The sequence below is a fragment of the Tachyglossus aculeatus genome, chromosome X1 (assembly GCF_015852505.1).
Source record: "Tachyglossus aculeatus isolate mTacAcu1 chromosome X1, mTacAcu1.pri, whole genome shotgun sequence".
In the NCBI taxonomy this organism is placed as follows: domain Eukaryota; kingdom Metazoa; phylum Chordata; class Mammalia; order Monotremata; family Tachyglossidae; genus Tachyglossus; species Tachyglossus aculeatus.
Window position 1 is genome coordinate 121,366,524 of NC_052101.1, and position 15,335 is coordinate 121,381,858.

General features: G+C 45.6%; 1 protein-coding gene across 3 annotated transcripts in view; it reads right to left on the reverse strand.

The window, feature by feature from the left end:
- Positions 1 to 3,420: 3,420 nt before the first annotated feature.
- The window catches only part of LOC119950218 (semaphorin-4E-like), a 31,445-nt gene continuing 19,530 nt past the window's right edge, over positions 3,421 to 15,335 (reverse strand). For all 3 annotated transcript variants that reach the window (XM_038772363.1, XM_038772362.1, XM_038772361.1), the window contains 5 exons: positions 14,352 to 14,574; positions 12,345 to 12,460; positions 6,801 to 6,967; positions 6,570 to 6,622; positions 3,421 to 4,305 (listed from right to left, as the gene is read on the reverse strand). In XM_038772363.1, the coding sequence (XP_038628291.1) occupies positions 3,566 to 4,305; positions 6,570 to 6,622; positions 6,801 to 6,967; positions 12,345 to 12,460; positions 14,352 to 14,574 (1,299 nt within the window). In that variant the 3' untranslated portion in view covers positions 3,421 to 3,565. The remainder of the gene's footprint in view (positions 4,306 to 6,569; positions 6,623 to 6,800; positions 6,968 to 12,344; positions 12,461 to 14,351; positions 14,575 to 15,335) is intronic.

A 15,335-nucleotide genomic window follows, 5' to 3' on the forward strand; every position in this document is an offset into this window, starting at 1 on the left:
TACCTCATCTGTAAAATGGGAATTGAGAGAAAATGGGAACTGAGACTGTGAGCCCCTCGTGGGACAAGGACTGTGTCCAACCCGATTTGCTTGTAATAATGACGGCTTGTAATAATAATAATAATAATGGCATTTGTTAAGCGCTTACTATATGCAAAGCGCTGGGGGGATGCAAAGTGATCAGGTTGTCCCACGTGGAGCTCACAGTCAATCCTCATTTTACAGATGAGGTAACTGGGGCTCAGAGAAGTTAAGTGACTTGCCCAAGGTCACACAGCTGACATGTGGCGGTGCCGGTGTACCCACCCCTGTGCTTAGTACAGTGTCTGGCACATTATAAGTGCTTAACAAATACCATAATTATTATTATCATTATTATTACTATTAGGGCACTATACTAAGCACTTGGGAGAACACAATATAATAGAGTTGGTAGACATGGTCACTATTTCCACTTGTTTTCTGGCAGTCTAGATGTCTTAATTTCATTCACTAGAATACTCCAGCAATCGCTTTCTGGAGAACCAGACAGGGGCATTCAAAAGCAGGGAAGGCAGGCTAAAGATTTTAAATAGACAATGAAACTGTCTCAAATGAGGTATAACATGGGCATGGGCAAACAATAGTGGCTAATAGAGTGGCTTGGGGCGGGGCAGTCAGGAGAGGGAAAAAGATTGCCAATTTGTACTTCCCAAGCGCTTAGTACAGTGCTCTGTACATAGTAAGCGCTCAATAAATACGATTGATGATGATGATGATGAGAGCAGAGGCTTTGGGAAGCTCGGAATAGGAAAGAGCAGATTCTAAAGGACAAGTGGCCATCAGACAGGCTCAGCAAAAGACAGTTTTTACATAGATTGGTGAAGGCCTAAAGGTCGCTTCAGCCACATCCACATGCCTAGGTAGGATCTCATCATAATCAGCAGCATCTTCAAATATTGATTTAAAAATTGATTGTATTTAAGTGCTTACAAGCCAATCAGGTTGGACAGAGTCCCTGTCCCACATAGGGCTCACAGTCTTAATCCCCATTTTACAGATGAGGTAACTGAGGCACAGAGAAGTTAAGTGACTTGCCCAAGTTAACATGGCTGACAAGTGGCGGAGCAGGGATTAGAACCCAGGTCCTCTGACTTTCCACTAAGTGGAAAGTGGGATCTTTCCACTAAGCCACTCTGCTTCTATATAGATGGCTTGCTATACACACCCAGGGAGAGTTTTTGGCTTTTTAAAAAAAAATCAAATAGGCTTTGATAGAATAGGAGGGCAGCAATATTCAGTCTGTCCACTTGTTTTCATCTAGTCCCCTGTTACCTGTTATTTCATTTCAATTTTCCTCCTCTCACATCCAACAGGATATGGTTTTCAAATTGAATTGTGGGTGGCTTTTTGGTTCGGGGCGGGGGGGTGCACTGGACCGCATTTGCTTTCTAAACCTCGAGCGCTTTGGGGGAAAAAACCCGTAGAAGTAACATCAACGGGAAAGCTAAAACGGCTCAGCGGGCAGTCGGTCCTTTGGGAAGTACAAAAGGACAGCCCGCGTTACCACTCTGCAGCTCCGTTATACTGAAGTCCCGAACAGCAGGGTTCTTTCTGTTTGCCTTCCCACAGCACCTAGTCCAGTGCTTTGCACAAAGCAGGTGCCCCAAAGAGCTTCCTGATGCCCTGATTGTGGCCTGAAAGGGTGACTTTTCTCAGCAAGAGTGCAAGAATTTGGTGGCACTGACGACAGGCTGGAACAGAGCGACCTGATCCCTTAAAAGACAAGCTCTCTATTTAGCACATTAAGCCTGAAAAAGGGCCTCTTTGTGCGTGGACCACGCTGTATGCGGCTCAAAAATCCCCAAAGGCTTCTGACTCAATGCACACCTCCAGTACCTCACACTGGCAAATCACCACCTTGAAGTCCTAGAAGTTTTACTTGGGAACGGCACAAAGCCAAGTCCACTGCCTCTAAACAAGCAAGCAATGAACGACAAAAAAAAAACCAATCCTGCCTTTTATTGGCATAAACACATTAGCAGAAGGTCTAGCTAGCATCCATTGCCTCCCTCCCCGTCCCCGTATTGTTTGAATAAAGCGGATTGTGGATGGTTTACTGGTGTTTTTAAGATCGCCTGATTTTGATGGCCAAAAAGTTGAGTCTTCCCCCCCCCCGTCAGATGAAACTCCATTCTCTGTGGCTGGGGAGAGAACAGGCCTTCCGTCACTTTCTGCCCTTTCTCCCTCCCACTCTCCTTTTGGGGTTGTGTTAATGAACAGCTGCGAAACAACCAACAGGAGGCAAAAGGGGAAAGAACTGAGCATTGATGACTGTTTTTAATAAGTTTCACTAGCGAGTTCCAATTTTTGCAGCATTTGTTACAGTCCGCAAGGGGCCCTTGGTTGCAATGCACAAGTGTTCCAAGAAGAGTCCGTGAGTCAGAAATGAAGTGAAAGCCGTCGCTTTACTCCAAACCAAGAAACTCTTCAATCTGTCTAGAGTGGCCACTGCTAGGAAAATATCAGTAATTCCATCTTTTTGCCCTCTTTTTTTTTTTTTTTTTTTTTAAAGAAGCAAATCAATGGATTTGTCAGTCAGCCCCTTTTAAGCTAAGGTCCTAGGTGTGGGATGAGCGAGGAAACCTCAGATTACTCAAAAATCAGAGTGTGTGAGCTGCACTTATATGAAAAACACACACAAAATACACACACAGAATTTCACAGCCATCTTCTGGTCTGAACTCATTCAGAAGCCGCAAGCCACTCTATGCAGGTCAGTAAAAAAAACTCTCCAGTGGACTTTCCCAAGCGCTTAGTACCAATCAATCAATCAGTGCCATTCACTGAGCACTTACTGTCTGCAGAGCACTGTACTAAGCACTTGGGAGAGGACAACGGAGTTGGTAGACACCACCCCGGCCCACAAGGAGCTTACGGTCCAGTAGTAGCAGAGCGGCTCAGTGGAAAGAGCACGGTTTGGGGAGTCAGAGGTCATGAGTTCAAATCCCAGCTCTGCCGTCAGCTGGGTGACTCTGGGCAAGTCACTTCTCTGTGCCTCAGTTACCTCATCTGTAAAACGGGGATTAAGACTGTGAGCCCCGCGTGGGACAACCTGATCACCTTGTAGCCTCCCCAGTGCTTAGAACAGTGCTTGGCACATAGTAAGCGCTTAACAAATGCTATCATTATTAGTAGCCATAGTAGTATTACTTATCAAGCACCCATGTGGTGCTGAATACCCGTTTATCCACTTATTTATTCTGATCATTCTAGCTGTAAACCTTTTTATGTCTGTCTCCCCTGTCAGGGTGGAAGCTGCTGGCCCGCAGGGAATGGGTCACTCAGTGGACGCCCAATAAATACCAAGGAAATGACGCTTTGGGGAAGGAAGGGGAGACGAGAAGGTTAGCAAGAACTACTGGAATACACCATTTAGGATTTGGTACCAACTTTCCCCAAAAGTTTTTATTTCCTGGGCGAGCTACCCAGACCAGTCCAGCATCGCTGCTTGACAAAAGAGACTCTCGAGAGCCTTCCATCTGTAGCCTTGTCCTGCCTCCCGAGCCGTTCGGCTCTTGGCTTTTTACTTTTTCGCTCTGGAACGCCCATCAGCTACTTGGCTGGTAGCCCCGGAGAGGCTGGTGCTTTGTCCAGAGGGCTCCCTGTTCGTGTTGTTGCTGGAACACACGTTCCTGTAGATGTCTTCTATGGAAGCAGTGAAAAGAGGTAGGAGCGAGGAGGTGCTAGTTATCGCCAGTGAATTTTGCTGAGAATCACTCCATTGTTCTCTAGCATCCAACTCCGGGCGGCCCCGACGACTCATTCTGATCACGTGGAAGAGCCTTTCTCGGATCCTACGGGGCAGGTGAATGTGGCCTCTGCCAAAATTCCAAGCCAGCAAGACAAAAAAGAGGAAGGCAAACAGGGAGAGGAAGATTTTGAAGAGGAGCTTCTCACCTGGGGCTTCCCACCTTGAGGGCTTAGCCTCCAGCAGGAAGGCCTCGGCGTTGGGCCGATCCAGGGCGTCGCGCTGAGGGAACCGAGCCAAGCCTCCCGACTGAGGCAGGAGGATGTAGCTGGCCATGGTGGCGAGAAATTCTTTGCCCTTGGCTCTTTCCACAGACTGACAATCGTAGCGCCCGGCGTCTGCCGCCACGACATTAAATATCACCAGTCCTCGGTCGGAGAAGAGGTATTTCGACTCCTCAGCTTTCAGACTCTTGCCGTTAAACATCCACAGGGTACTGGCCAAGTTGGACAGAGGTGCGCATTTCAGGTGGATGCTGGTCCCGTCCTCAATGAGGTAGTTTCTCACCTGACTGCCTGCAATCGTTAAGGTGGATTTGGTTAAAAGCAAAGACATTTTTTTTTTTTACCCCAAGATACTAATAATAGTTAGCAAGGAGAGAATGGGTTCTGCGGAAGTTTTGGGGATGGAGACGTTGGTTCCGGCCAGGGCAGTAAGAGGAGAATACTCATTCATTCGTTGTGCTCATTCACGTCTGTAGACAGGGAAGCATTCATTCAATGGTATTTGTTGAGCGCTTACTGTGTGCAGAGCACTGTACTGAGCGCTTGGGAAGTACAAGTCGGCAACATAGAGAGACGGTCCCTGCCCAACAACGGGAAGCAGCGTGGCCTAGTGAAAAAAGTCATCAGAGGACTCTGCCACTTGTCCGCTGTGTGACCTTGGGCAAGTCACTTCACTTTTCTGGGCCTCAGTTACCCCATCTGTAAGATGGGGATTAAATCCCCCTCCCTCTGAAAGACGCTGTGAGGCTTGTGTGGGAGAGGGATTGAGTCCAGCCTGATTTTCTCGTATCTACCCCAGTGCTTAGTATAGTGTCCGGTAAACAATAAGTACTTGCAAAGTACCATTTCTAGACTGTGAGCCCGCTGTTGGGTAGGGACCGTCTCTATCTGTTGCCAACTTGTACTTCCCAAGCGCTTAGTACAGTGCCCTGCACGCAGTAAGCGCTCCATAAATACGATTGAATGAATGAATGAATAAATGGTCAATCCAGACTATGCTCACAGAAGCAGGCATCCTCCACGGACCTTTCTAATCAATCAATCAATCAATCAATCGTATTTATTGAGCGCTTACTATGTGCAGAGCACTGTACTAAGCGCTTGGGAAGTACAAATTGGCATCACATAGAGACAGTCCCTACCCAACAGTGGGCTCACAGTCTAAAAGGGGGAGACAGAGAACAGAACCAAACATACCAACAAAATAAAATAAGTAGGATAGAAATGTACAAGTAAAATAAATAAATAAATAAATAAATAAATAAATAAATAAATAAATAGAGTAATAAATATGTACAACCATATATACATATATACAGGTGCTGTGGGGAAGGGAAGGAGGTAAGACGGGGGGATGGAGAGGGGGACGAGGGGGAGAGGAAAGAAGGGGCTCAGTCTGGGAAGGACTCCTGGAGGAGGTGAGCTCTCAGCAGGGCCTTGAACACCTGGGCCTTAAGGGCCTTTCTAATGCTCGGAAAGTGATGGTTTGGTTTAAAATATGCCTCAGGGTACCCTGAGAGACTCGGTGACCAAGCGGAAGCTTTCAAAGCTGCAAGGAAGCCAGAGGAATTCCTGCCCTCCGGGCAGGCGATCCAGCATAATCTCCAGGTCGAGGGGCAAACAACATGCATTGGAATTTTTTTAAGTCACAAATCAATTTAATAAAAACAACACTCGAGTAGAAGGAAGATCAGTACCTTCCTGGGTTTCAGAAGCATTTGGGCTTTCCCTTATGCAAAACTGAATGCAGCTGGAGTGAGAAAAAGCGTCACATAAGTATAAAGTGGGCTCAGTGGAGAGTAAACAGAACACTAACCTGCAGAAACTCTCAGGTAGAAGGCAAAACTTGGGGCGATGGAATAGCTAAGGGGTGGAAACAATTAACTTGGAATTCCTCCCACAAAAATCTCTCCCAGACAAGCCTGGACCCATCGATCTGGGAGGATGTCTGAGCGTGAGACTTGTCTCTTTGCCAAAGAGTTCTGTTAACCTTACGTTGAAATACACAAACTGAAAGATGATCTCCTAGTTTATGTTAAACCCGATAAGGTGTAGACTCAAGTTCATTGTTTCTGGGGCCTTAACTGCCTTTAAAAATTATTCAGAAATGACTTTTTACATGTGGTCTATGTCCTGTACTTCCCGGCACAGGTTTTACAAGCGGTAGAATTAGCTAATAGCCCGTGTTGCTTCTGCCACCGGTGACAGGGATTTGGGGCAGGTCTAGGCGGGGCGGAGAAGAGAGATTAAAGGACAGTAAAAATGGGAGTCACATTTTTCCTTTGGCCGAGAGATTAGTAGCTCCCATTTGAGCTGGATAATCTCAACCCCTGGGTGCAAAGGCAGGAAGCCGGGAGTGGCAGCCGCAAGTCTCACAGGGAGTTTGTTTCGGTGGATCCTCGCCAGGTCGGATAGTCTCTGACCTGATTCCAGAGCGGCCTCCTATTTAAATGGTCTCAGCCAGAGAAACGCTACAAATCCAGATGCATTTTTCAAGAAGTACAGTACAGCATTTCACCGAGAGTCCAATTTCCTCAAGATAAGCTTTCACGTACCAGTTCTAGGACACTCCAACGCTTCCCCAGTTTTAATGTTCTGAATTAAACTCCTGAAAAAACAACACCTCGTTAATTCGTTTTGGAAAAAGTCGCTATCCCCCAAAGCCTTTCAGTTCTAGGGATCCCTTAGTTTTTTGGTTTTGTTCTTCTCTCCTCCTCAGAAGGCCATTAAAAGACGAAACCATCTCCGCTACAGATCTCTGGCAGAATTCTCTTTACTGTACTTACTCTGGGTTGTCCTTATGACGAGCCACGGGGACACACTCATTAAAATGCTGGGCCCACGCACAGTAAGGATCCCTTGCTAAGACGCAATCCAAGCAGCGTTTGTACCGGGTGCACACTGAGACTGGGAGCTGCACAACTTGAGAGGCAGATCCTATGTACAACAGACCCTGAAAAGGCAACAGCAAACAGGTTTTGGGTGGTGCGTTTTTGTTGTGTTTTTTTTTTAAATCGGTGGCTTTAAGCAAGCAAACTCCATCACTGCTACTTACAACCTCTAGACTGTAAGGTAATGCTACTACTACTAATAATGATGGTATTTGTTAAGCGTTTACTATGTGCCAAGCACTGTTCTAAGCCCTGGGGTAGATATAAGGTAATCAGGTTGTCCCATGTGTGGCTCTCAATCTTCATCCCTATTTGACGGATGAGGTAACCGAGGCACAGAGAAGTGCAGTGACTCGCCCAGAGTCCCACAGCTACCAAATGGCGGAGCTGGGATTAGAACCCACGACCTCTGACTCCCAAGCCCGGGCTCTTTCCATTGAGCCAGGCTGCTTCCCAGTTGGCAGTCCTTGTTGGCAGGATTGTGTCTTATCACCGCTGTCGTTCTGTACTCTCCCAAGCGCTTAGTACAATGCTTTACACACGATAAGCATGCTCAATAAATACCACTGATTGATTACAACCTGAAGGGGTACGGCTAGACTGTGAGCCCACTGTTGGGCAGGGACTGTATATGTTGCCAATTTGTACTTCCCCAGCGCTTAGTACAGTGCTCTGCACACAGTAAGCGCTCAATAAATACGATTGATGATGATGATGGGAAATGAGAGCAGTATTTTAACTGAGAAAGTTTTTTGGCTGTCAGGAACCCTCTTCCTCCGGCCAGCCCTGCGGCCTTTCAAGAGCTCAAGTCCGGCCTGCATTCATCATCAATCGTATTTATTGAGCGCTTACTATGTGCAGAGCACTGTACTAAGCGCTTTCCCTCCCATTCTCCTAGCAGCCTGCTGGCCCGGACTTTTACCCAGTCCCTTCCTGCTGCCAGGATAGTAAAAAGCGTAAGGTGGGGAACAAAAAATAAGATGAGCAGCACGTTTGTCTCCAGTGCGATTTCTCTGGGCTCCCGGGGAGTGCCGCCATCACCCAAAACAATTCTAAGACTTTACAGTTGCTCTTTTTTCCTCTTAGAGTCACTGGGGTAGCCAATAAACTGCCCGGAAAAGGGGCTTCTCCGCATGCAGGTTTGGGGCCTGAATTCAGAAAGATGGGGCTGAAGACTTCCAGATGAATTCATCAATAGCATTTATTGAGCAACAACTGTTTTCAGAGCACTGTGCTGGGTAGAGTACGATAGAGTTTATAGACGTGATACTTTCCCTCAAAAACTGTATAATTCTAGCTGGAGAGACAGACACCCAAATAGATTACAAATAGGAGGAGCAAAAGGGGATTCATTCATTCATTCAATCGTATTTATTGAGTGCTTACTGTGTGCAGAGCACTGTACTAAGCGCTTGGGAAGTACAAGTTGGCAACAGAGATGGTCCCGACCTAACAACGGGCTCACAGTCTAGAAGGGGGATATGTACACGAGTTCAATGCATAATAACAATAATAGTAATAACAAAAGTATTTGTTAAACACTTACTACGTGTCAACCACTGTTCTGGGTAGATACCAGTTAATCAGGTTGGACATAGTCCCTGTCCCACATGGGGCTCCTAACTTAAGGAGGGAAGAACAGGTATTGAATCCCCATTTTACGGATGAGGAAACTGAGACCCCGAGGAAGTGAAGTGACTTGCCGAAGGTCACGGAGTAGGCAACCCAGGTCCTCTAGCCCCCAGGCTCATGCTCTTTCCACTAGGCCATACATGTAAGATATGGACTTAGTGCCATGGGAGGTTGTCGGTCCTTTCTTTATGGCATTTGTTAAGTGCTTATTATGTGCCAGGCACTGTACTAAGCGCTGGGGCAGAGAGAAGTTAATAAGGTTGGACACAGTCCATTTCCCACGTGGGGCTCACGGTCTCAACCCAATTTAAAGATCAGGTAACTGAGACATGGAGAAGTTAACATGCCCAAGGACACACAGCAGGCAAGCGGCGGAGCCGGGATTAGGACTCAGGTCCTTCTGACTTTCAGGCCCGCGTTCTATCCTCTAGGATATGTCGGTTCAGAAGTGCTGAAGTGGCAGATGCAGGGGGGATATAAAGTGGGGAGATTCCAAATTAACTGGAGGAAAGCCTCCTGGAAGAGATCTGATTTCGGAAGGGCTTTGAAGATGGGGAGAACTGTAGCCTGGTGGATTTGAAGAGGGAGGAGTTAATTATTTTAAGGTCTGTCGATTACTTTAATGTCTGTCTCCTCTGCTAGATAATAAACTTCTTGGGAGCAGGGATCACGTCTATTTACTTTATTGCAATCTCCCAAGTGCTTAGTTCAGTGCTCTGCCCTCGGTAAATAGGACTGATTGACTGAAAGGGGGAAGGGGGTGAGCAAGTGGTTAGCGGCAAGACAAAGAAGAAGGAGGCAGAGTGAGTAATCTGTTTTACACAATGTGTGACGTGTGTAGCGGGAGGGGAGTGAGGATAAATTGCGGGAGGGAGGAGGAAGAATAGCTGATGGAGTTCCTCAGTGCCAATATTCAGGGGTTTCTGCTTGATGCGGAGAGGTCACGGGAAGCCAATGTAGAGATGTGCGCTGAGTGCCGCCTCAGGAAGATGACTCATGCATAGCTACTATGAGTGGGGAGAGGCTGGGGGCAGGGAAACGAGGGAGAAGGCTTATACAATAGTCTAGCCACGATTGTGACCAGAGCTTGTACCTGGGGGCGGGCGCGTAGCTGTTTGGATGGAGAGGAAGGGATGAATTGGGCAGAATCTTGCCACTGATCGAATGTGGGAGGTGAAGAATAGCACAGAGTCGAGGACGACGCCGAAGTCGTCGGCTTCTAGGGCAGGGAGCGGTGGTGCGATTGACTGATCTAGCAAAGCTCCGTGTAGTTTTAGTGCCTACTGCGTGCAAAGCGCGGTACTGAAAGCTCAGGAAAGCCAGAGGCAAGATGGGGTTAAATCATCAGCGGTGAAGATTTCTGACCAGAGAACCACCTAGGGCATCTCACGTGGCGGACAGCCTCTGCAGAAATCCTGAAAATAGCTGTCCCACTTGAATAATAATCATAATTATGGTATTTGTTAAGCACTTACTATGGGCCAAGCACCGTACTAAGCGCTGGGGTGCTTACGAAAAAACTGGGGTGGACACAGTCCCTGTCATTCATTCAATCGTATTTATTGAGCGCTTACTGTGTGCAGAGCACTGTACTAAGGGCTTGGGAAGTACAAGTTGGCCTGCATAGGGCTCACAGTCTTAATCCCCATTTTATAGGTGAGTTAACTGAGGCACAGAAAAGTGAAGTGACAGGCCCAAGGTCACACCTGAAGAGTGAAGACCCCCAGCAGCAATTTCCCAAGTGGCTAGCCTACTTGTCATTCCACAGGTGCCATGGCCCAGCACTGACACACTGCCACAGTCACTTTGGCTATAAAGGTTTTGTATATCAAATTCTTACAAGCACTTTGCAATGTGCTACACCCCTGCCCACCTGTTCGTCTGTCGGGAACACAACTGGCAGGGACAAGAATGCCAGTGGTGCTGTGCACACCACTAACACGCCAATCGATTCCTTCCCGTAAATTCTTTATCCCACTGTTCATAAGTGGACTGAGGCTCATTCCTTGTTCATGATGGGACACATCAGAATACAGGTAAAAAAACACCATCTCTGCCCTCAAGGAGCTTACGCTCTAACACGGGATAGATACAGAGCGGGAGAAGAGAATGCAGAGATGCAGATAAATAAGTGCTTAAAAGTTTTTATTGTTTCATCATTCCCCAAGTGCCTGCTCCCTGCCCATCTTACTCAGACTGTGAGTACCTTGGTGATCAGGAACTGTGTCTAATTCTCACCTGCATATTTTTTCCCAGCCCTCAGTATAGTGTTTTGCACGTGTTGTATTGTTCTCTCAAGTGCTTAGAACAGTGCTCTGCACATAGTAAGCGCTCAATAAACACTACTGATCGACAGTAGGTGCTTATTAAATACTCTAAATACTACTGAATAAAAAGTATATGGATGAGGGACATCCACGTTTTTTCAGTAGTAGGCCACGTGACCAGAAATCCATGTGTGCACGGGCCGCGTGAATTTAATAACGGTTAAGTTTAGCCTGTTGGCTACTCCAAAAAATTGATTTTTTTCCCCACAGTAATAAGTTTGAAAAACAGTTCAATCAACTTTATTCGCCCAAAAGTGGACTAGCCACTGATCAGTATGGATTGTCATGAGAAGCAGCGTGGCTCAGTGGAAAGAGCCCGGGCTTGGGAGTCAGAGGTCATGGGTTTGAATCCCGGCTCTGCCAACTGTCAGCTGTGTGACTTTGGGCAAGTCACGGAACTTCTGTGTGCCTCAGTTGCCTCATCTGTAAAATGGGGATTAAGACTATGAGCCCCAAGGGGGACAACCTGATCCCCAGCGCTTTAAACAGTGCTTGGCACATAGTAAGCACTTAAAAAATGCCATTATTATTACTGTCAAAGAGAACACTGGTGCCAAGTCTAGGCAACTATTCTTGAGAACGGCGGAGTATATCCAGTCCCCTCTGAGTCCCCTGTTGGCTTGCTAATTCACACGAACTAGCTAATCAGGTAAGCAATTTTTTTTTGCTAAAAAAGAAAAATCTCTGTAGTCAAATCAGTGGGCAGAATTCAGGCTGCATGTTGGACATTCCCGATGTAGGTGTAAGCTCACTGTGGGCAGGGAATGTCACCGTTTATTGCAAGCACTTAGTACAGTGCTCTGCAAACGTTAAGCACTCAATATGATCGAATGAAAATACGATTGAATGAATATATAAAGAGTCCTCTGGTTGGCTTGGAGAGTACAGGTGCTGAGGAAGTGGGATTTCAGAAGGGTTTTGAAGAAGGGGGCCTGCTAATTTTTTTTTTTTAATGGTATTTGTTAAGCACTTATTCTGTGCTAAGTAATGTACTAAGTGCTGGGGTAGATAAAGCTTATCAGGTGGGACACAGTCCCTGTCCCACATGGGGCTCACAGTCTTAATCCCCATTTTACAGAAGAGGTAACAGGCACAGAGAAGCTAAGTGACTTGCCCAAGGTGTCACAGCAGATGAGTGGCAGAGCCGGGATCAGAACCCAGGTCCTGCTCACTCCCAGGCCTAGGCTCTATCCCCTAGGGCCCCGCTGCTTCTCTAAATTTGAAAGGTAAGTGAGTTCCAGGAGTTGGGAGACAGTTGCCACCATCCCAATGATCTTCCAAGCACCCCGGGATGATTCTTACTTTAAGGTAATTCCAAGTAGGTTCTGAGCTATTTGTCTGCCTGTCCCCTTTTCTCTCAGGTAAAAAATTACAGCTCTCTTAATTGGGTTGGAAAGGCACTTAATTGCTAGATACGCGCACCGAATCATTACAAGGATGAACCCGAAGCTCACGACACCTCAAGCATTTCACACTTTACCTTTTTGGAAGATATCCTGAGAGACTGTATAGGTTCCAAGAACTGAAACAGCTGTACCTCTTCCACAATGAACACGTCTCCATCACAGTTGACAACTTTGTGCAAATAGCCATTATCTGCATAACACCAAGTGTGTTTTTTAAATGTGTGGGCTGGCTAAATACACTACAGTAATTAATGCCATAACATTTTTTGATTAACAATATTCAACACTTTCTCTCTCTCTCTATATATGTAGTGCTTATTACGTTTTATAGAGTGCTGTTCAAAGCACCCTACATTATGAATATTAATCTAAATGAAAGATGCTCCTCCCCACAAACAAAAAACAAAAACCAAAAATATACAGTGCTTCAAGACAAACCTTTTCCTAAAACTTCTCCCTGGGAATTATTTTAACTCACGTTTTTAACAAGATGTATAGTCTATAAGAAAAAGAAAAGGCCCTAATTTTGAAATTTGTGAAGACCCCACTGGCATATTGCTTTTTCAGCTATACAAATACCTGATCCAAGAAGCTGGACTAGCAAATGAGGTATCTGGATCTGAGTGCAAAGCACTGTTCTATCCTTAGGAACTGACTTCCCAATTTTCAGCTGGGATGTAACATAATCTGAAGCTTTGTCTCACACATCCTGAAAACTTTCCCTCTTCCCTCCGGCTTTCCCTTTCCCAGTTTCAACTATCCAACTGGTGTTTGGCTATCCTGGGGTTGCTCATTTTCACGGGTCTCACCTAGTGTAGCTGTGTTAAGGTGAGCTTAACTTTGATCAATCAATCTATTTATTGAGCGCTTACTGTGTGCAGAGCACTGTACTAAGCGCTTGGGAAGTACAAGTTGGCAACATATAGAGACAGTCCCTACCCAACAGTGGGCTCAGTCTAGAAAACTTCGATGTTTAGAAGACTAGATTCCAGATCTTCATTGTTTGTGAACAAAACTAATTTTACGTCGTTAACTTGAAAACCCACGACTAATGTACATTGTGAGCTTGTTGTGGGCAGGGAACCTGTCTGCCAAATCTGTTGTATTGTACTCTCCCAGTGCTTAGTACAGTGCTCTGCACATAATAAGCACTCAAGAAATACCATTGATGATGATGATGATGATCAATTTATCAGTAGCATTTGAATACCTGTGTACAGAGCACTGTACTAAATGAATAGTCTTTGCAGAGCCTTAATGGTTAAAAAAATACTAGGCTTCCTTTTCTTTTAAATTACACATAGATCGATTTCCCTGTACTCACTGAACAAAAAAAAAGTGGGGAGGAAAATCAAAGACAAAAGAGACTAGAAAACTGCACAGTTGACAGATTTAATTCTAGAGGAGCAAAAAAAGGTTATGGTATTTCTAATTAGCAATTCTGCTACTATTAACTTATGAACTCAAGCAGAGTGACTGTCTTCTATTTTTGAGTGTTGCCAAGCACCTTGCACAGTGCTCTGCACAAGGCTGGTACTCAGTAAATAGCAATACCAACAGAGCAGCAGTGTCGCCTCGTGGAAAAGAGCATAGGCCGAGGAGCCAGAGGACCTGGGTTCTAATCCCAGCTCCGCCACTTGTCTGCTGTGTGATCTTGGGCAAGTGACTTTATTTCTCTGGGCTTCAGTTACCTTATCTGTAAAATGGGGATTCAGTCCTATTCCTTCCTACTTAAGCTGTGAGTCTTTTTATGGTATTTGTTAAGTGCTTACTATGTGTCAAGCACTGTTCTAAGTGCTGGGGTAGATAAAAGTTTCTCAGGTTGGACCCAGATGGGTCCACAGCCTAAGTGGTAAGGAGCCCCAGGTGGGACAGAGACTGTGTCCAACCTGATGGTTTTGTATCTACCCCAGCACTTAGTACAGTGCCTGTACAGAGTAAGCACTTTAGTACCATTTTTTTTTTTAAAAAAAAGGATCTTTGTGTCAAGATAAATCGAACTCTTTATCTAAGAAACATAAAATCCTTCTAAAATGAAAATTCCCACACCAACCTAAATCTTTCCCAAAAGAATCACTTACCTGTGGCTAGGAAGAGGACATCATAGGTTTTTTTGTCAAGCCCAATTATTCGGTCTACTACAATCCTCGTATAGTTTGAGCCCCTCTTCAGCAACACTGGCCTATTACCAATTGGCTTGACTGTGTCATCCATCAGTGGGTGGTCTCTAACAAACTGAATGGTTTTATCCGGTAAATCGAGAGACGTGTTGTATCCAAAACTCCGGGCAAAATTGTCTATGCACTATAAAGACAAGAGACCTGTAATCAGAACTAGTTTTGAATTGTGCTCTTGCACGAACAAGTTTTTGGCGACACTGAACTTGGACGGGCTTTTACAGAACTTTAGCAGAAGAACCACCTCTCTTTACTGTGTGAATTCCTCAGCAAAACCTGCAGGCTAACCCCACGTAAAAGGCAAGACTGCAGGCCAATCTGAAGGGCTGAAAATTCAGAGGCTGCTATTAGATATTCTAACTCTTATTTCAGGAAGAATGGCAAAAACACAGCCAAATATGTTCTGCCTGGAAAGCGACTTTGCCAGATCTTCCCTCATCTGTTAAAATGTAACAGTCTCTGAAAGCAGTAATCTCTCGGGTGGAGTGGAAGGTGTTAGCAGAAGCTTCCCTCCAAAAGGATTTCAGCAATCCCCTGAACACAGATTCCAGTGAATGCCCTATAGGTTTATTGGTAATAGTATTTAGAGTATTTACTAAGCGCTTACTGTATGCATTCATTCATTCATTCATTCAATCGTATTTATTGAGCGCTTACTGTGTGCAGAGCACTGTACTAAGCGCTTGGAAAGTACAACTTGGCAACAGTTGATGAGTGGATGATATAGGGTTGAGCAGGTCAGTGAAGTTGGGGAATGAGAGGAAGCGGGGAGCAGAAGGGTCTTTGGAAACATCCACATTGATCTACAGGAGCTTCAGTCTCCAGGTAAGGATGGGGAAAACCAGAGAAGTCCTACTATTTTATTCTTCTGCATCTCTTTTCAAAACA